At 58.9% G+C, this 21,313-nt stretch overlaps 1 protein-coding gene across 1 annotated transcript in view; it reads left to right on the top strand.

Annotated features, from left to right (window-relative positions):
* Nucleotides 1-6,701: 6,701 nt before the first annotated feature.
* Nucleotides 6,702-21,313, top strand: part of LOC141575834 (tensin-3-like) — a 33,734-nt gene continuing 19,122 nt past the window's right edge. Inside the window, 3 exon segments of the mRNA XM_074356843.1 lie at nucleotides 6,702-6,749; nucleotides 7,785-7,823; nucleotides 12,448-12,577. Of these exon segments, the coding sequence (XP_074212944.1) occupies nucleotides 6,702-6,749; nucleotides 7,785-7,823; nucleotides 12,448-12,577 (217 nt within the window).

Raw genomic sequence — 21,313 nt, 5'->3', positions numbered from 1 at the left:
TTCTTCTTCTTCTGTGTCTCTGCTCCGCACACCCCCCGAGCCCCCCTGGAACTTCCCAGAGCAGATGTGCCATGGTTTCTGCCCGGGGCTGTGCACGGGGCTCTGGGCAGCCGGCCTCCCCCGGCCCCGCTCAGGGCGTCTTCAGAGGTAACTCACCTGGCCTCTCGCAGGGTGGGAGGCAGATATCCTGGTTCTGGAGTCTTAATCTGAAACCTTTTTGTCCTTAGAGATTTCCTCCTTTACTTGGGAAAAGCATTTTGTGGGAGAGGCCTGCGGGGGAGCTGGGAGCTGCCCAGGAGAGGGGAGGGCCGGGTTCTGGGGAAGGGGCAGCAGGAGGGAACTGCTGGGCCTTTGAAGGAAGGCCTGGCAAATGGAATGGGCCCCGATCAGAGGGGCCAGGGCTACAGGCAGTTCTTAGGCTCTCGGGTTGGGATTCTGGGTGGAGAGTGACCCCCATGAGCAGGATTTAGCAGACGTGGGTGGAAGTTTCGCGGCATCAGGTGAACCCAGGCGGGTTTATGGGACGTGGGTACGTGGACATTCAGACTGAGCTAGCTGGCCTTATGTGACCTAATGCTAAATCTGCAACATTTTCTTCTAAGGTTTTTTTTTTAATGGAGGAACTGGGCACGGAACCCAGGACCTCATGCCTGCTAAGCACACGGTCTACCACACGCTCTACCACTGAGCTATCAAAAAGTCCCCCTCTTTTAAGATTTTTTTTTACTTTGTTTTATTTATTTATTTTAACTTTTTTATTGATTTACAATCATTTTACAATGTTATATCAAATTCCAGTGTAGAGCACAATTTTTCAGTTATACATGAACATACATATATTCATTGTCACAGTTTTTTTCTCTGTGAGCCACCACAAGATCTTGTATATATTTCCCTGTGCTATACAGTATAACCTTATTTATCTATTCTACATTTTGAAATCCCAGTCTGTCCCTTCCCACCCCCCGCCCCCTTGGCAACCACAAGTTTGATTCTATGCCTATGAGTCTGTTTCTGTTTTGTATTTCTGTTTTGTTTTTTGTTAAGATTCCACATATGAGCGATCTCATATGATATTTTTCTTTCTCTTTCTGGCTTACTTCACTTAGAATGACATTCTCCAGGGACATCCATGTTGCTGCAAATGGCGTGATGTTGTCAGTTTTTATGGCTGAGTAGTATTCCATTGTATAAATATACCACTTCTTCTTTACCCAGTCATCTGTCGGTGGACATTTAGGCTGTTTCCATGTCTTTGGTATTGCAAATAGTGCTGCTGTGAACACTGGGGTGCAGGTGTCTTTTTGAAGTAGGGTTCCTTCAAAGGCTTCATCTCGAGAATATATAAGCAGCTCATACAACTTAATAAGAAACAACCAAACAACCCAATCCAAAAATGGGCAGAAGACCTAAACAAGCAATTCTCCAAGGAAGAAATACAAATGATCAATAGGCACATGAAACAATGCTCAGTATCACTAATTATCAGAGAAATGCAAATCAAAGCTACAATGAGGTATCACCTCACACCAGCCAGAATGGCCATCATTCAAAAATCCACAAATGACAAATGCTGGAGAGGCTGTGGAGAAAGGGGAACCCTCCTCCACTGCTGGTGGGAATGCAGTTTGGTGCAGCCACTGTGGAAAACAGTATGGAGATTCCTCAAAAGATTAGGAACAGACTTACCATATGACCCAGGAATCCTGCTCCTGGGCGTATATCCAGAAGGAACCCTACTTTTTTTTCTTTTTTTTTTTTTAATTGAACCTCTTTTAAGATTTGGTGGTAAGTTGCAAGCTATTAAAATTTGTCACTTTTTCCTTTTCTCCTCAGACCTTCCCTGGATTAGAGGACAGTTGGAAAAGGCCAGGCTGCTCATTGTCCCATTTTTAGACATATAAATTGTGTTCTTTTAGGTATTTTGGGGGAAATCCCCTCGGTATCCCCCTTTGTGGACTGCACCATTTCCATCCTTAAGCAACTGTTGTTTCTGTTTGCGTCTTTTATTCCTTTCTGTTTGCAACAAGGAGGGTGTGAAAAAGTCGTGGGGGTGGCACCATATCATTTTTAAGCTCTTCTTTTAAGAAAAAGGAAACGTCCCCCCTTTATTTGTCCTGAAGTTTCAGTGCAGCTCATGGTCCCATGTGTCCTGGCTCTGCCCACCTTGTGCACAGAGACACTGTTATCTGGGCCAGTCCGGTCGAGGTGTTCAACCCTGAGGGATGGTGTCCTGATCCCTGTCCTGGGCCCTGGGTCCCTGGCTGCAAGGACACCCTGGCCATGCAGCTGTCAGCCTGCAGTGTTGGGGGGAGGGGGCTTGGTGTGGGAGGGTGAGGGGAGGGGCTGGCGCCTGTGTGATGGGCGGGACCCCCCCCCCAGGAGGACACCTGCAGTGGTCCTGTGGGGCACAGACTGGCCAGGGACAGATGCTCCAGGCGGGATAGGTGCATGGGTACCCTGCTCCTGCCCTGCTGTTGGGGGTCCTCAGGGCAGTCTTGGCTCAGTGCTGGGGTCCCCTCCATTGTCCCCATATGCCTTCTCCTCGGCCAGGACCTTAACTTTTATTCTGAGTATGAATAAATTGAAGCAAAACGTGCTCCTTCACTCGCTAAGACCACCGGGCAAGTTGTTTTCCACGTTACCTGCCAGACCTGACATCCAGACAGGTCCTTCCCCAGAAGCACATGGAATTTCGGGGAGCAGCGGGGGTCCTGTCCCCGCCATGGGACACCACCTTTCAGGTGTCCTCACCTCCTGGACCCACCCAGGCAAATGCCAGCTCGCTCCCCACTGCGGGTGATTCCAGAGCCAGCCCTGCTGCAAGAACACGCCATCTGTGCTCTGCAGGGAGTGTCCCCCAGCTCAACGGGATGGTCTTCCTTCACTGTCCACCTCTTGTAGGGACCTGGGTGCCCCCCACCCGCTTTATCAAAGCCGCTCCTGGTATCTCTTGGTTCACGGCCCCGCATCCCCCAGGAGGTGGGATCCGCATTTCACAGCCGAGGAAGGCTGAGTTCACAGAGCAAGGGCTCCCTGAGTCAATCGGGCAGGGGTGCTCCAGAATTTAAGGTCCTCAGCCTTTTCTGTTCTATCCAGCCGACTCTGTGGCACTGGAAACTAAGCATATATTTGAAAATCAACTTTATTTAAAATTGAAGCCCACATTCAGAAAAGTCTCATGTCCTAAGTGTCCAGCCCAATGTGTTTTGATGCTGGACGCACCTGTGTGATCAGATCCCAGGTGGAGAGATGGAGCATGCCCGGCGCCCGGAAGCCCTTCTGCGCCTCTGTGGACCCTGCCTGCTCGGACCCTGCTTCTTCACCCTGGAAGCGGGCGGGCTCGCGGGGAAGGGTGTGCGCCTCTGCCCTGAGTGGGGGTCTTTGCATCCCCCTCCCGGCCCTGTGTCTCGTCTGTCCTGGCGGGGTGACCGGAGGCGCCCTGGGGGGCTGTTAGAGACGGCCGCACTCCTCCTGGAGAAGGAGCCCCGCATTGGCCCCGGGGCATCCGCAGCACTGCAGCTCCCTCGGAAGCCAGGTGCAGGCTGCGCCTTTGTGGGGTGTGCACTCACTGTCACACGCACAGTCACACAGGTACACTCACTCCCATTCCCCGGGGCACGGTTGCTCCCACCTGCAAGGCCCCCTCTGTCCTGCCCACTGGCCCACGCGGTGGCTCCGGCTCCGGGGCAGGCTGCTGATAAGGGCTGGCAGCAGGCACCCTGCAGACGGGTGCGGCTGGGCGCAGCCCTGTTTGTTTGTGGTCGTCCTTGGTAACGGCGACTCGCCCCACGTGGACCTGTGATAGGGCCATGAAGTGCAGGCCTCTGGGGCCCCCTCTGCGGCTTCCTTAGTCACTAGTGGGCACTGGCTCTGCCTCCTACCCCATCCCTCAACGTCGCCTCCCTGACACCCTTACCGAGGCTTCCGTTCCTATCAGGGGAGGAATGTGGAGTTTGGACCCAGCGTCGCGCCTCCTCCCTGTAAGACCAACCTACGTGGCCCAGACGGGACGCTCAGCAGCTTCCCATGTTGTGCGGCAGCCAGAAGGGCCTGCAGGTGTGCCTGGACCTGTTGGGACTGGGCCAAGGGCATCCCCGTCCACACATACCGAATTGCACATCCTGGTCCGAGCGTTTGTGCAGGTGCATCTCAATCCATGCATCCCTGTCTGCCCGTCTCCTTCCACGCATCTCCCTCTGCACATCCAGCAGGTGTATCCCTTCCGCTCATCTCTCTCCACGCATCTCCTTCTGTGCATTCGTGCAGGTTCATTCCTGTCCGTGCATCGCTCGCTGCATGTGCATCTCAATCCCTGCATCTCCATCTGCGCATCTTCCGCGCGTCTCCCGCGCATCTCTCTCCGCGCTTCCCTGCAAGTGCATCCCTTCCACTCCTGTCTTTCTGTACATCCCGGTCTGCGCATTCGTGCAGATGCATCCCCAATCCCTGTATCCCCGTCCGCTCGTCTCCCTCCGCGCATCCCCGCAGGTGCATCCCCATCCGCGCATCTCCGCATCTGAGTCCCTTCTGCGCATCCCCATCAGCTCGTTGCTTTCCGCGCATCCCGGGCCTTGCGGCTGCTGGAGGAAGCTGTCCTCATCCCACCACTTGGGCGAGGAAGGGGCTGCTCAGGGGAGGCGCCTTCCCAGACCCCGAGGGTGTGCCTGGTGCCCCCGAGCACACTGGTCTGGCGCTTGGTTGTGTGGGCCGCACACACAGGATGGGATTGAGGAACAGAGCTGCGTTGGGACCCCCACCCTCCCCGGTCCCGAATGTGTGCTGGCTGCCCCCTTGGTTTTCAGCCCTATCAGTGAGTGGGGGCGGCCCTGCAGAGGCTGAAGAGACTCTTTCACGTGGAGGGTGCCCAGGCCGCCTGGAAACGCCCTAGCACCTCGGTGTTTCTGTCTGTCCCATGAAAACAGCAGGAGCCCAGATGGCACTGCGAGGCGTGTGGTCACAGGTTGCACCGGGGACCGGGAGGGAAAGCCATGAGCTCGCGCCGCCGCTCCTGACCCGACCTGAACCCTGGACAGCCACCGCATGGTTACTCGGGGCCTCCATCCTGAGAGAGCACTGCTTCCAACTGGGAGGCAGGCAGGGCCTGGAGGTCAGAGGGGCACGTGGGGAGCCTGCAGCTGTGTGGCTCCAGCCCTGGGTCCCGGGAGCCCGGTGCTTCTGTCTCTGTGGTCAGGATGCAGAGCTGGGGGCTGGGGGCCGCCCGAGGCTCCAGGAGGTGCAGCCAGGGCGCCGACTGCACTCTGCTCACGCCCGTAGTGCCAAGCATGGTGGTCCAGCTCCGGGTGCTGCCAGGCTGTGGTCAGCCACCCCCTCTTCCTTACCGGAAGGGAGGACACGTCACGTGCAGGTAGTTCCCATCCTGGGGTTCTTTGTGCCATGTGGAAGGAATGGGTGTCCGTGTGTCCAGTGGTCGGTGGCCTTTACTCAGTCAGGTGTCTGCAGTGCTGATGCAAACGTTAGTTTTCTCCTCCTGACCGGTGGCTTCCCCCTAGATGCCCTTGTCTCCGAGTCAGTATGTCCTGTGCATGGTCATTTGCAGGCATTCTGCCCCGAGGCCTTTCCTCAGACGTTTGCTGTCTGCCTTGCACAGCAGTGCATGTGAAAGACAGACAGGAGGGTCGGAGTCGGTCCTCTGGCCCCTTTCTGGCAGGAACCCTGGGGAGTTTTGCTCCTCTGAGCTGGGGACCCCGCTCACCCCGCCCCACGCCCAGCTCACGGACTGACGGAGGGGTCAGTCCATACGGCGTGTGGGAGGACTGCCTGCTCCCTGAGGGCTTGTCCGTTTGTGTAGTAACGTGTGCCCGACAGGAGAAGGCACTCCGCAAAAGTGACAAGACTGGTGCAGCTGGCACAGCTCTCAGTGACGTGACCACAGCCCAGACTCACTGTGCTGGCTGGGGAGCAGGGGGCCTGGGGGTGCCCAGAGCACAGCACCCTGCCTCGTGTTCTGGAGGACTCCCCAGGCCGGGCCTGCACCCCTGCGGCCTCAGGGCAGGTCCCTGGCAACCTCTGATCTCCTTTACCATCTCCACGGTTGTGCCTCTCCCAGACGCCACAAAGTTGGACTCATTCAGTACCTTGCCTTTTCAGGTTGGCTTCTTCCATTTAGTGAATCAGCAGTTGAGGGTCGTCCAGGTCTTTTCATGGCCTGATAGCACATTCCTTTTTTATTGCTGAATAATATTCCACTGTGTGGAATTCAGATAGTGATTTTTTCAAAGATGGGAGCTCTGATTCCTTGCACGTTCCTCACCTGTGTCAAGTGTTTAGTGAGGCACCAGGACACAAGCCTGTACCAAATGAAAACTGGACAAAGGATGGAATTAGTCATCCTGCTCCAGTAACCATGGGGCTCCTGGTCTGACTGCCAGCACCGTCCTGTAACACCCTGCTTTTCCAGATTGTTCCTGCTTCCTGGGATTTCTCAGTGTCGAGCAAAGCCAACTGTTGGGTCAGCCACTCTGGGCAGTGGGAGGGGCTGTGGAGTGTGCGGGGAGGGGGCTGCTGGGTGTAGGGGAGGGGATGGGGTCCCAGGGAGAGGGCCCTGCCCCAGGCGAGAGCGTGAGTCAGAGTCCTGGGGGAGTAATGACACGCCCCAAACAAATGAATGACTGTGTGTCACATTCCTTGAGGAACTTGGTAAAAGAAGTTCCTTGGCATAGGAACTATAAATAGTCGTCATGGCAGGAGCCAAGGTCACCGGCTGCACACTCCAGCCCACAAGGACAGTTCGTCAGATCCCTGCAGTTTCTCCTGCTGTGCACACTTTCAGAAAAGTCTCTGAGGATGGGGATGCAAGGAGTCCTGGGGGAACAGAGCCAGGAGGCAGCTCACGGGAGCTGGTCCGGCTTGCAGTGCCAGGATCTGGGCCTTCCGGAGCCGCACGAGCTGGTCCCCTCCCCTGCCGACCGCCCTGCCTGCCTAGGGAGGCTGCCCTGTTCTGAGACCACAGGCTCCTGCTCCCTGCGGCTCTCGGACCATGAAGTCGAGGCCCAGGGTGATCAGAGCCCGAGGCCCCATGGCCAGGAGGGGGCGGAGCAGGGGTCCCACCTGCTCCGGGGTCTTTATCTCCATTAGGTCTGTCATCCCGGCTGCCGGCAGCCGTGTCTCTCATGACCTGACTGCAGTGGTGGCCTCATCACGCTGGCCCGTGTGTCTTCCTCCGTGCACTCACGTCTGCAGGGGCCGGTAGTGGTGGCGCCAAAGGGACCCCCTCCCACCGGCTCATGCTCGGAGCTCCAGCCTAGGGTGAAGTGTCTGCGCTGAGCTTGCCTCCCGTTCGACTCTGTTTTCAGTTCCGCTTGTGGAAATCGTTCTAGAAAAGGCGGTCGCTTCGTGAATGGGAGCCCTGGGTGTGTTTGTGGGGGGGCAGGGGGCGGCTGGAAGACCCCCAGGTGGAGCCCCGCCTCCTTCTCCTGGCCCCGTTCCCCCCACTGCTGGGTGAGGAGGGCTGGCACCAGCTGGGAGTCCCCCGGGTCCCCCCCATTAGAGATGAGGGTCTGTGTTTATGAGCCGTGGGCACTTCTCTTGGGGGCAGGCACCCTGGTTTCATGCAGTCTCCGAAAAGCAACCCGAATTTACAAAAGAAGTGAGCAAAAGCTTGCACTCGCTAAGTCGGGTCTTTGTGTCCTGTGATGCTGGGGCTCTGGGGCCGTGCCTGTGGTCGGGGTGGATGCGGGCATGGGAGCCTCACCTGGCCGTGATGCCTCATTTTCCCTGGCGAGAGAGGACGCACCTGCTGACCGTGTTTCTTCTCCCTCCAGGTGGTGAATCCCCACTGTGCGCAAGCCCACCTGGAACAGGTAAGCCCTCGGCCTCTCCTGGGGCGGGAGTGGTGATCCCGGCCTGGGGAGGAAGAGGCACTCGGGGACGGGCCCCGGGTGTCAGCGCAGCCACACTCAGAGCGCAGTCCATTGGCTCCTTGCTCGAAACCCCAGGGCTGTTGGCTCCACCTGAAGACAGCCCAAGAAACCGCATGGGAAGGGCAGGTGCCCGGAATGTCCCTCGCGGTGGCAGAGTGTTCTGGGGGCAGCCTGAGCTGCCCTCCTGCACGTCTCCTCCCAGCCTCTCCCAGCTCAGGTGAACTTTGGTTTGCCTGGTCCTGCATTCTGGCCAGTTAGCGCCTGGCGTCCTCCTCTGTGGACCCAGCAGATGGCCCTCAAGTGGAGGAAGCTGTGTCGGGGGAGGGGACGCTTCAGGGCCTTTTCTGTGTAAAGGTTCAAATACACAGGCGTTTTCATCTCTCAGCGAGAACCTGGCAGAGGCTGGGACTTGGACGGACTCCTAGCTGCAGGGAATGTGTGTCTGAGTTCCCACCGCAGGGGCTGAGGGCTCGGCCAGGCTGTCTGTCTGGTGTGTGCTGGGCTCTGGATGGCAGGAGGGGCTCCCCGGGCCAGCTGGCGGCCCCGGCCACTGTTCTGAGACGACATCATCTTCGGATTTTTCCCTCCTGGAGTTTGGTGAATGCATCCTTGTCACAGGTGCCATCTCCTCCCTGCATCCTCATGGGGTCTGTGGGCTCATCTCCTCTGCTTACAGGGCCACCCACTTCCCGCCCCTGGGATTCTGTGTTGAGACCGGTTAACACGGGTCTCGGGGGTCGAGTTCCGAGGGGTAAGGCCGCGTCTGCTCTGGCTGGTTGGGAACCCTGTGTGGGAAGGTGGAGGGCTCTGTCCTTCCTCCCTTCCCCTGGGGGGCTGGCGGGACGGCTGTCCCTCCCTCCCTCTGCACACCCCCACTCCACCTCCCCATCTTTGCACTGTGCTCGCCCGAGGGCCAGATTTTCGAGGCCACCCCCTCGGGCGCTCAGCAGACTCGCTGCCATTGGGGGCTGCCGGCTTGTCGGTATGTAACCTCGCTGAGGAATCCGCGTGGGCGAGGCCGCTGGGAGCCTGGCCGCGGTCCAGGCCCTGAGGGCTGGTAAACACTTTCTCAGCCGCGTGCCTTGTCTTGCTGTCTCTGCTGGTGCCCCATGGCCGCTGAATCCCGCCGCCGTGGTGGCGGCCCCGACCCGGCCCCAGTGACCAGCCTGCGTAGCTCCTGCTTCCTACTCAGGGCTCTTGGGTGACGTCTGGGCAGAGGATGCACCCGGGGTCCCCAGACTTGCTCCCGCGGGGGCTGTTGTCGGAGGCGGTTGTGTGTCTGTCTATCTCCCTGCGAGTATGCTCTGTCAGGCGTCTTTCACCCCCGCTGGGCCGCGGGGCCCTGCCACCCTCTGACATCACTGTGGCCTCCATCTGAGTGAAAGCACGCTGGCCCTGGCTAACGCAGGCACTCTGACTCACCAGGGCAGCCGACAGGCTTGTGAAACCTTAGGGTTTGTGGCTGTGGCTGCGTCTTTGAGGACACACATTCCTTGGGGCCGTCTAGATGGCCACCGGGGCCACCAGCAAAGTGGGTGGAAACAGGTGACCCTCTTCCTGGAGGGGGCACATGGCAGCTTTGATGACTGAGGGAGGATGGAACTGAAGAGGGGCCTCCACTGACCAGGCTGGCCAGGGGAGGGGCAGGGACTGGGACCCCAGAGGGCCGACCTCTGACCCTGAGGCAGGTGCTCCGGGGAACGCGTCCTCTGGTTTGGAATTTCTAGAACGCATCAACCCTTGGCCTTCAGATTTTAGAATATTTGCATTTGAAATGACAATTCCAAGAGCTGGGTCTCAGTTTTGCACGTGGGGAAAATACCCCTTGGTCCAAGGTGCTTTTACTCCTGTAGGTGGAAAGTGTGAAATAAAAACACACCAGTGCCACCTCAGGATTAAGCAGGTCTGGTAGTATATCAGTCATTTAAATTTGTTTTTTAATTTTTTAAATTAAAAAAATTAAAATGTGTCAGTCTTTAGGCTCCAGATTGTTGGAGAATGTTTCTCTCAGGGCCGTTGGTAACAAGTGCATAAAACACAGCAGATACAGCGAATGTTTGGATTCACATACTGTGTTCCTACACGGTGCTGATTTGATCCTTGTCACAAATTCGCAAGGCCGTGATTTTAAAACAGAGAAAGTCGTGTGGCCAGAGGAAGTAAGGGTGTTCCCCGAGCCGCAGGCCCACCCCGCCCACACCGTGTGTCTCCGCTGTGGGCTTTGGAGGATGGCCTGTGACAGCCGATGGCCTTTGGTGCCCCACTCACTGTTTCAGTTTTTCCCTCTGTTTTCCCACTGTTTCACTGTTTTCCCCTCGTGCAAAGTTGAGCACTGGCTCTTGTGAGTGTCCTTTCAAATGCAGATAGTCTAAAATCTGAAGGCCAAGGATTGCCATGTCCTAGAGACTCGCTGGGGAGACCTAGGTAAATAAAACTGCTAACGTAGATGGATGAGGGGTAAATTGCAGACCTTGGTGGCTCGAATCTTTATGCAACGTCACCAACACTTGATATCTTCGGCAGTTCTCCCATGGCACGTAGACAGGTGATTCTGGTCTCTTGTCACCAGCGCCACCGAGGTTGGCCGTCGTGGATGGTGATCAGTCCGGCTCTGCGGAGGCCCCCCGGCAGGGCTCCTGTAGGATGGGTCCATCCCCTCTCCGGTCAGAGCCGCCCAGACCCCGAATGAGGGAGACACCCGTGGTCTTCTGTGCCTTCGGGAGACAGCCAGGGTCATTCCTGAGGTGCCCAGGAGTGGGACAGGTGGGGGGTCCACCCTAAGCAGCGGGGAGGGAGGTCCATCCACCATGAAACAGTGGGAGGGCTTCGGGGGGGGCTCAGGTCTCAGGAGGGGGCTGTTCTTGGGAGGCTCCCCCTCCCTCCCCCTGAGCCCTTCTTGTCCCTGGAAAAACTAGGCGTCTTCAGACACCGAAGTCTCGCTGGGCCCAGGGAAGTGCCCGGCCCTGGGTACCCCGGGCTCCACCTGCCCATGGGCACTGGCCCGCTGCTGGCGGTCCGGGGTGCCATCTGCGGGCTGGCCTGGCCTGGGGCCGCCTGCTTAGGGGAGATAAGTGCCTGGAGGCCGTGTTTTGGGCAACTGGGCTGCACCTCAGTGTTTATAAAGACTTGAGCGCCCAGACTGGGGCATCTCTGAACCTCTCTTTCCTTTTGTCCAGCTCATCCCCTCTCTTGCCCTAACTTCCAAGGCACCACGGGGAGAGGGCAGGTGGGTCGCGTCAGCCCGTGGACACAGGCTCGTGGGGGACCACCGTCCTGTGGGGTCTCCCCTGCAGCACTGGGGTGGGGGCCTCGGCCAAGCGGTCAGTGCAGGACGTGGGCCCCGGTGCAGTGAGGGGCAGGCAGCACATTCTGGAAGGAAGCTGAGAAGTCAGCCTCTGATCCGACCCTGCTGAGGGGCCGGAGGACGTGTGGCCGGCGAGCCATCTGCTGTTGGCAAGCAAGTTGAAGTTTTCACGTTTCTGCAGAATTCTTGTTGGCTGGTTCCAGATGGCTGGGCAGGGCCCTGAAGCCTCCAGGTGCCCCTTCTGCTGGGCACGTGGGGTGAAGGGAGTGCCCCCTCCATTCTGTGCATCTGAGAGCAGAATCCAGGCTGATTCTGGCCGCAGACCCCTGGGGGCCCTGGAGAGGAGCCCCTGCCCTGCTGTGGGAGGGAAGAGGGGTCCCCTCTCTGCAGCACGCCGCCCCTCTGTGGCCTTCCAGCCCTCCCTGTGGCCAGCGCTGCCCAGGTTGGGGTGGGAAGTGATGCTCAGGGCCCCTCCCCTGCCTGCCCTCCCCTGGTGGTACCAGGTGCCTAGAGGGGTGCCTCCACCCTGTGCATCAGTGCGGTCACCCCGGAGGCCTGAGCTGCACCACGGGACCCTGGGCCGCCACAAACAGCCCAAGGTCAAATCACATCCCTGGTGCTTCTGGAGGCTGGTCTCAAATGACCACTCAGGACGCCTGGACAGCCTGGCACTGGAATTTAAGAGCCAGGCCTCTCTCCCCTCCCCTCCCCTCCACCCCGCGTCTCCGTCTCTGTGTGAATTACAACCTGCAGAGGCATCGAGCACGTTACAGGAGGTCCTGACCAGCATCTTCTTCCCCGAGGACAGGGAGGCTTTAGGTGAAGCACGGAGAGTTCAGGTCAAACTAGGAAAAAGAGGCCACGGAATTTCATTCTGTGGATGTCTCTCAGAGTTAGAGGTGCAGTGCACCCGAGTTCGCAGGGCTGCGGGCTTCCTGCCCTGCTGGGACAGCTCGGCGTACTTCAGAGGGACCCACACCTGGGGCGGTGATGCCAGCAGCCTGACTCGGGGGCGGGTCGCTCCCTGGGCCCTCCTGCAGTGCTCTGCCTGTGCGCCCTTTGAGTGTCACCCATGGTCTAGTGTCACCCATGGTCCAGTGTCTGTGGTCCAGTGTCATCCGTGGTCCTAGTGCTGTCTGTGATCTGGCTGTTGTCCGTTGTCCCGGTGTTGTCCATGGTCTGGTGTTATCCATGGTCAAGTCTCGTCCATGGTCCAGTGTCATCTGTGGTCCAGTGTCCACAGCGTGCCCTTGTTTCCAGGTGAAGTGCTACCACAAGAGATACCGCTTGGCCACCCGCGACGTCGTCTTCCGCCTGCAGTTCCACACGGGCACCATCCAGGGCTATGGCCTCATGTTTGGAAAGGAGGACCTGGACAATGCCTGCAAAGGTGAGGCCCCCCCACCAGGTATGTGCAGACGTCCCCTGCCGCCACCTTGTGCCTCCCTCCCCACCTCTGTAAATTAGCCCATTGTTAAGTTATCCAGTTCCACAAAAGACTGATTGATCCAGCAAGGAAAAAACTCTTGCATAGTGAAGCTACCGGCACCTTCTCGGCCGTGGGCGCACTGCTGCAGACGTGGGGGTGGTGCTGCCCAGGCTGGCCTGTGAGGTCAGAGTCAGGCCCGCCGCGAGTCTGCGCACGCAGCAGCGCCTGGGCGCGGGGGTTGTTCGCGCGTCTGGCTGTTGTGACTGCTGCCGCGGGACACTCTGTGCGCGTGTTGACCCCATGCTGTCCCCCACCGCTGCTGGTCTTCCCTCCCACGTTGTGAAGTTTCCGCCTCTTGTCCCGTAGTCCTCATAAGGTTGTGCTTTCTGGGTGCCTTCTCTGTGCTTTCGGGCCCTGCACCGGGGATCGCTCGCCACGTGCCGCAGGCCTCCCGTCCTCAGGGTCATGCGGGAGAACCTCCAGGTCTGCTCTGGGTTAGCTGCGGAGGCCCGAGCACAGAATCCCCCCGTGCAGCATTGGGAGGCCGGAGGCCCTTCGGAGCATGGTGCCCAGAGCCCCCCGTCGGCCGCACAGACCCCGCCGTTGCAGGGGAGCTCAGCTGTCATCGCCTGCCCGCGTGGGCTGCATGGTCGGGCCCTGCCGCTGGGACCCGGGGACAGGGCAGGTTCCCAGCGCGAGCGCCCGGAGGCCGTCTGCAGCGGCACCGCCGAGACCTGAGGCCCGCTGGCACCCCTGCCACGGACTCCTGGAGGCCATCCCAGCACGTGTGTGACGCCCCCGCTGCAGGAGGAAAGCACGCCCCGAGCCCCAGGCGGCGGGAGACGAGCCGCGAGGCGGACAGGCTCCCTCTGACACAGCTGGAAGTGGAGAGAAGAGACCAGACTGCCGCGATTTCGTCCCTTCCTCATCATGGGCACCTTAGCTGGTGTTTTCCGCACGGCTGTCAGCCTTGGGATGGAAGGGTCAGCTTTGAGGACTCCGTCTTTCAGGAGGCGGGGGACCCCACCCGCTCTGGCACCCCAGTCCTCAAACCCGATCATTCAGAGTTCCGTTTCTAATCTCGTTTCTTTTTCTTTTTGTTTTTTGGGAGGCAGGAGTAATTAGGGGTCTTTTTTTAACGGAGGTGCTGGGGATTGAACCCAGGACCTCGTGCACGCTAAGCACACGCTCCACCGCTGAGCTAGCCCCTCCCCCATCTCGTTTCTTCCAGTGTGAGCTCTTCGGAGGAAAATGGATGTGGTCAGTCCGACCCTCCTTTACTTGCAGTGGCACTGTTATTTGTGAAGTGGGCCAGTTCCCTGGAGGGGAGGCGGGCTGCTCAGTCTCCTCCACCCAACACCAGGCAGAGTGGACCCTGCCCAAGAATTGCAGTGTGTCCCACAGCAAGAGACGCTTTCTCCGTGGTGCAAATGTGCCACGTGCCGGGATGGCCATTCCAGGGGCAGGAGGCGGGCTGTGCTGACCTGCTGGCTGTGCCCCATGTCCCTGATGGGTGCCGATGTCTGTGAAGTTCCGGCATGTTCTGGCATCAGAGGGGCTCTGCTGTTTGCTCGGTGTGTTCTGTGCATTTAAAGACTCAGAGCACCTGGTCAGCCGCTGGCTGGAGCCCCCTCAGCTGCACAGACCACAGCCCCAGCAGGTGCTGGGGCAGGGCATGCCCTGGCTCACGTGCTGAAGAACCAAGTGAGGCTAGAACTGTGTCGGTCAAGCGATGGGCTGGCTCTGGCTCCTCCCATCAGCCTCTCCGCTCGGGGAGGGACACGCTGGAGGGAAGCCCTTGCCCCACCTCCTCCTCTGCCTCCAGGGTTCAGATTGCACTCCACCTGATTGCAGGGAGCCCCACCCTCCTGTTTACGTTGCCCTGGCTTTTTTTGGTGGAACCAAAGTCCATCACTTAGCGGATCTTCCTCCTTCTGCCCAGACTAGAGAGGGAGGCCAGGTCCCTGAGAGGGAGGGGGACACGCCCCCGCCCCGGGGATGCTGTGTTCTGGGCTGGAAGGCTTTCCTTCGTGGAAGAGAGGGGTGAGCAGTTGTGGGCTGAACGGGCTGCCGGGCTGGTTGGAAGGAAGGTAAGCAGGGAGCCTGTGTGCATGTGTATGCATGTGTGTGTGTGTGTGCACGCGCGCACACACTTCTGCTAGGCTGTGTCCTTGAGACCAGAGGGGCAGGACGGCACCCCGGGAGGGCAGAGGGCGTCTGATGACATGCAGTGAGCTGAGGGCAGTTTTCACCTGGCAGCGGGGAGGTCAGGCGGCCTCGGGGAAGACAGTTTGCAGGTCAGGGGCGTCGGGGCTGCTTCTGCCCTTGGAGGTCAGTGATGGCCAGAAGCCTGTGGCTGCTCCGTGGCTGGCTGGCCGGCTGGCTGCTGAGTCAGCCCCAGGCACCCCCATGTCCCTGGCCGGCCATGGCTTGGTGTGTTTGCTCAGTTAGGAGTGTTGTTGACGGGAGGCCTGAGCGTGGGTGTTGGGTGGGCAGGACAGGCGCCCATGGGAGCGGCCCTGCCAGCGTTCCGTTTGTGTGGGCTGTCCGGGTGTGGTCACTGGGGTGGGGACACGCCTGCCCCAGCCCCGCCGCAAACCCCAGCAGCCCTCCAGCTCGTGTCCCCAGCCAGGGTGCCAGGAATCTGTGATGCTGGTGGCGCCGCCCCCCCTTTCTGGCTGGAAAACCCCACTCTCGCCCTAGTTTTTCTAGTCTGGGTTTCTCAAGGCACTTCCAGCCTGCTTTGTTTTTAGGAAACTTTTACAAGGGAGGGAGCACTTTCCATCCGCCCCCTGGCAGGCCAGGGGTCTCAGGGTGTGAGCTGGCCAGTCAGGAGCAGTGAGTGGTTTCTGGAACTCGGCCCTAGCAGAGGAAGGGAGTCGAGGTGTCTGGAGGTTCCTGGCCATCCAGCACCATGTTTGGCCTCTAAGTTCGAGGAGCAGGCACTTTGCATCTCTCCCAGTCTCTGCTGCTGTAACAGGACTAAAGATCGTAGGCTCAAAGGCCCTGGCGTGGCCATCACTTCAGAGGTCTCGATTTTCTTGGGAATAGAAACTGATTCAGTCCACGTGCAGGGGAGTCTGTAATTAGCACAGAGGCAGATTCCTGCTGCAAGAAAAATAAAAGCAAACCTCGTTTCCCAAGAGGTTACAAACACCACACTTGCAAACGTCCAAGTGGAAGAAATGAGAGAGAGATCTCAGTGTGAGTGACTTGGTGAGATGACGGGTCTCCCCTAAGAGGGACACCGGCCAAGCCCAGGCGTTTCCCGTGGTTGTGAGGCGAGACCCTCGGCCCCCGAGGGAGGAGGCATCTTGGGACACTTCCAAAGCCACCTGCAGTTCCACACCTGGTCAGAGGGTGTGCAGGGCCGCTCACCCCCTGGAACAGCCTCCTCTCTGGGCCCACACCCCTTCCAGCTGCCCGGTCGGTGATACCCCGTCCACGCCTCAGAGGCCGGGACCCCTCGGTGCATGAGACTGCAGGCACTGAGATGCCTGCCTGCTTCTGGGCACCTTGCAGGGCTGGACCAGTGCCACTGGGCCTGTTCTCAGAACTGAAAGGTGGGCAGTTTGTCGCTGGTCCTGCAGCTGGTCACTGAAAGCAGCAAGCCTGGGAGAAACGGTCTCTGACCCCTAGGCTGAGGGTTCCCAGGTGCACCGAGGGGGCGAAGGCGTGGCTGACACCCTCCCCCTGAGCCCTGTGGGCCGGGGCACGGCCCCACGATCCCCCGGGTCCAGCAGGGGCCGGTGAGTGTTGAAGCTGCGGACAGTGCAAAGGCCCGGGGGTCGCTCAGGGTCATCGGTCCCTGAAGAAGCAGAGACGGCAGACTATGGGGCTCAAACAGTGTCCCAGCTGGTGAGAGCTGGAGGGGGCTGTCTGGGGCCAGAGGGCCACCCTGTGCAGATGTGCAGGACAGTTGACACCTGGCAGTTTGTGTCACTAGAGACAATCAGTGACATAGAGAACTTTCCGAGAGGGTTTAAAGATTCCATTTTTTCTTTACATTTCCATGAAAAAGCAATTCCTCACCATAATCCATCCCAGCTAACGAGGCTGAGTTAAGAACAGTCATTGCCTGGACACCATGAGGCATTTTCGTTCCCGGGCTCTGGGCCAGCGGGAGCGCAGGCAGGAACCGGTCACCAGTGCAGGTGTGGGGACACGCAGGATGGGGGTCACACAGTGCCCACCCCTGCTATTCCCTTTGCCTTGGCCTCTCCAAATCGCCATGGCCACCCCAGGACAGCCCTCGTCACACACCCCGTCACCAGGCAACTGCTCTGCCAGTTAGGGGAGTGAAGCACAGAGAGGTTGAGTAACTCACCCAAGGCCACACAGCTGTGAGGAGTTTTAATCGGGACTCACGCCTGGGTGGGACTCTGCCAGAAAGTCTAGAAGGGGACAGAAGATGTGCCCATAAATTACATCGAAGAGAAAGTTAAAACTAGCTCTGTTCCACAAGGTGGGCACAAAGAGACCACAAAGCTGCCCCGAGGAAGAGAGGCATGCACTGTCTCAGGGAGTCCAGGAAGAGGAGGCAGGAAGGCCCTGGGAGGGAGGAGGAGGGTGGAGGGAGGTGGGGAGGGGGACACGGCAGGGTGGGCCCTTGGCATGGTGAGTTTCATTTCTGTCTTGAGTCATCATCCTTTTTAAAGTCGAGGCATGGTTCACAAACAGCAAAGTTCACTCTGTTTACCATGCACTTCCAGGAGTTCAGCGTCCTCTCCTGAAACCCCCGCTACAACTAAGATACAGAATGCTTCTGTCACCCACACAGTCCCCGATGCCCATCTGCCGCCTCCCCTCCCTTCCCGCCTTCCCGGCACCCATTTCTGCCCATGGTCGGAGCCCGCAGTAGAAGCCTTTGGAATGTGGGTGCTTCCACTCAGTGCTCTGGGGGCAGGTGCAGGTGGTGGTGTCATCTGTGTCCTCATCTCGCACTCTTTCCCTGGGAGGACCCTCCGCGGGGCTCATGGTGTCCGATATGGGCATGTCTTGCTGCTGCCTGGGTTTAGCCGGGTGGCCCCAGGCCATGAGTTATTTCAGGGGCGAGCGGGAGGCGGTGTTGTAGGACCAGAAGTGAGCACAGTGGTCAGCAGTCTGTGTCCAGAGAAACAGCCCAGCTGTGGTGAGTCAGGGCGGGCCGGGAGCCTTCCCGTTACCAGGCCCCCCCACCAGGCGCTGTGGGCGCGGTGTGCGGGAACCCGGGAGCAGGCCGTTCATGGTCAAGACGGAAACACGCAGCCCGCCCCGGACTCCCAGCAGGTGGACAGTCCTGCCACCATCCCCCAGTGGCCTCACCGCCCAGACCGCTGTCCCTGGGCCGTGCACCATCTCAGGATTTAGGGAGGAAAACACAGCATGCTTAAGTGGTTTCTGAGGAGTGTATGTGTGAGAGAGAGAGCTGCAAAGAAAACATTCAGGCAAATTCCCTTCCAAAATTAAACTGTTAATTTCACACTGAAGTGGTTGGTCAGGTTTAGAATTCCAGCGTCTTCAAAAAGGAAAGCGTGGACGGTGGAGGGGGTGGAGGCAGGCTTGAATTCTAGGTGATCTATTCAGGAGACTTTATTCTAGGGAATACTCTGTTTTCTCCTCTGAGAAATGGGTTTGTGGGTGCCTGCTTCATGAGAGGGCTTCAGGAGTTGGGTGAGGCCATCCCGGGAGCAGAGCGATCCTAGCACATCCTTCAGCAGAGCCTGGCTCCAGGACGTTGGCCACATCGCAGGAGTGGGTGTTCCCCGCGGTCCCTCTTCCTCTGATGATGGGCATGATTCCTGCGGCCTCACCTGGATGCACCCCTTCCTGCAGTCCTGCTCCCCTTTTCTGCCTCCTCTGACCCACCAGAGTCCAGGAAGCGTCCCTGCCCCACTCCACCTGGCCCTCCTTTCCCAGATCCCAGGCTGGTCCGCTCGCACAGTCAAGACTCTGCTGAATATTCCGTGTCCGCCTCCTTTCCCAGCTAACTAGCAGCCGTGGCCAGTGCCAGGTAAACTTTTCTGGAGAGGATTTTTCTGTTTTCCTCCATTGAAGACTTGCAGGGAGGCTGTGGTGAGCGCTTTTGAAATGAAAAGTTGCTTTTTAAGCGAACCTGTCACAAAAGTACAACATAAGCTTCGTAGACTCGATACGTAGAAGAGAGGATGGTTACAGGGAGCTTAATGAACCCCTCAGGTTTTGCATCAATTTTTTTGTGGGAAGTGGGGCCTGGGCAGCTGAACATATTCCAGGTCAGTTCTGCACCTTTTTAGTGGCTGAGTGGCTGGTACATTCAAGGAGGTGGAGCTGAGATGCAACCCTTCACACACCTGTGGGCACACACCCGTGAGCACACCCCTGTGAGCACACCTGTGGGTGCACACCCGTGGGTGCACACCTGTGAGCACACCTGTGGGTGCACACCTGTGAGCACAGGTGCACATTTATCAGTCTGTGTTCAGCTAGAATGGGGATTTTTTTTTCATTTTCATTGTTTTGTTTTTCCTGTCTTCCCCATTGTCTTTGCTTAGTTTTGCCGTATTTTCTGTGTGTCTCTCTCCCTCCTGGTGAGATCGCCCCCTTTCAGCAGTCACGGGGTGGGGGGTGGGAGTCTGTCCTGCAGCCCCTCCTGGGGCAGGACCATCCACTGGTTCTTTTCCAGACAAAAACCTCCCTGGTGGGTCGTCAGCAGAAGCGGCCAGAGCTGTCACGCTGTTTGATGGTGCACTGGGCTCCGGCTGCAGGGAAACCATTACCAGACAACATGCAGGCCTCCCCTGGAAGGGCTGGGGCTCTGGTGGTGGGGGCGGTGGGCAGGGGGGATGTGGAGGGAGGGGTCCGTCCCGAGCTGAGATGGGCAAAGGCTCCCGTCTGTGTCTGCAGTGGAGAAGCTGGGGTCTTGGGCGTGTCACTTCCCTGACTGGGGACCTGGGTCCTCATTTGCAGAATGGGGATCAATTCAGACTACCCCACATGCCCCTGAGCTGGACACATGGTGTTCAAACAACTCGTTCAAATGTCCGAAAGGATGCCTGGGTCAGGAGTGAACAAACCCACTTTGCAGAATTCGCGTCCTGGCCCCACACCCACACCATGGCTTCCACCTCCCCCTGAGTTCTGAGCTGGAGCAGAGCTTCGCAGCCCCGAGCCTCCTTTCCCTGAGGGAAGCCCCTGGGGTGGGTGGTGGTGGCAGGGCCCCAGTCCCAGCCTTGCCAGGGACCCCAGAACGGGGTTTGAAAGTTAACCTTCTGCATCAATTTTCCTGAGCTGGGCCACAGTATAAGGGGCACTCCGCCATCAGGTAAACCAGGGTGCCCTTAATGACTGACCAGAGTTCTGGGGGGCTTCGCACGGCAGGAGTGGGGCTTCTGTCCCGTTTCACACGGAGGGCTTGGCAGTCGGCTCTGCAGTACCCCCCCGGACCCCCTCAGGCTCCCTGAATAAGTTGTGCTCCTGGTTGTGATTCTGGCCTCATTGCTCTCGCCCTGCAGTTCTCACGCGAGGGTTTCAGAAGACAGGACCCCAGCCCGGGTGGGCCAGCTTGTGCCCTGTAGGTGTGGTTAGAGGTGGGTGGGCCACGTTCAAGTGGGGGGACACGGATGCGGGTGGGATGGGCGTGCCCCCTGCCCGCTGGCGCCCGCCATGTGCCTGGGCCTGTCTGGTCCCCATCACACCCCCGGGGGCTGCACAGAGTGTCCCAATGCCCCTCAGACCCTTGGCCCCTCTGCCTGCTTGGCGGGCACACTGGGCTCACACGGCATGTACATTCACAGCGTCCGTTTCCTTCGACATCTTGGAACCTCGCGTTGAGGGGCTTCAGCTCCTTTCCAGTCTTGTTCGGGGCATTTGAGTACCAGCCAGGAGGGTGGGGAGCGGTGGCATCCCTGGAAATGCAGCTGGTGGGGCTGTGCCGCCCGCCGTGGGGAGAGCTTGTTCTGATGTCCGGTGGGGAGGCCCAGGGGCAGCAGGGAGAAGGGGACGTGGGCGCGTTGACCTTCGGGAAGGGTGGGCTGGTTTTAGCTTCCTTTGCCCGCCGAGGCAGCTGCCCATCTTTCCATAGTGGCTCCTGGGGCTTTGCCACATGAGAACACGCTAGAACGTTCTGCCTCTCGGTGACTCGGTGCCCCCGGGCGCAGGGTCTCAGTGACTCGGTGCCCCCGGGCACAGGGCTGGTCCCTAATGACGGGGACACCATGGGGAGTGAAAAGGGGACTTCGCTCCCGGAGCCCACGCTCCTGTGGGGGTGACATTGGACACATATGTGGGATGTCACACGTCAGGGTGTGCCACAGACCAACACCCCGTGGGCGGGAAGGAAGGTCAGGAGAGCCCATCCCGAGGAGGCTCGGGAGCACGCCAGGACCGCTCTGGAGGCAGGGCACAGCTCGGGCAAAGGCCCTGGGGCAGGCGCGCCCGCTGTGGTCTGGGAGCAGCAGGGTGGGCCAGGCGGCGGTGAGAGCAGGTGGGACATGGCAGGCCTCATCCACCCCGGGAGGAGTTTTTAGTAGTTATGGCTGGGGGCCCAGGACCTGGGGACTTCGTACGTGTCCTCTCATTCTTGTAACTGCACTGAAGGATACAAATAATCTTTCTCCATCATAACAGGAGAGTTGGGGGCTTGAACATTCATGTCGTGCCCAGGAAGGCAGAGCCAAGGCAGAACAGGACCCCCCCACCCGAGGCTGTTGGGGAAATCGGGCATCTCGTTTGTCCATC

Source organism: Camelus bactrianus, chromosome 33 (assembly GCF_048773025.1).
Source record: "Camelus bactrianus isolate YW-2024 breed Bactrian camel chromosome 33, ASM4877302v1, whole genome shotgun sequence".
In the NCBI taxonomy this organism is placed as follows: Eukaryota; Metazoa; Chordata; class Mammalia; order Artiodactyla; family Camelidae; genus Camelus; species Camelus bactrianus.
This window is presented reverse-complemented; position numbering and strand designations above follow the sequence as displayed.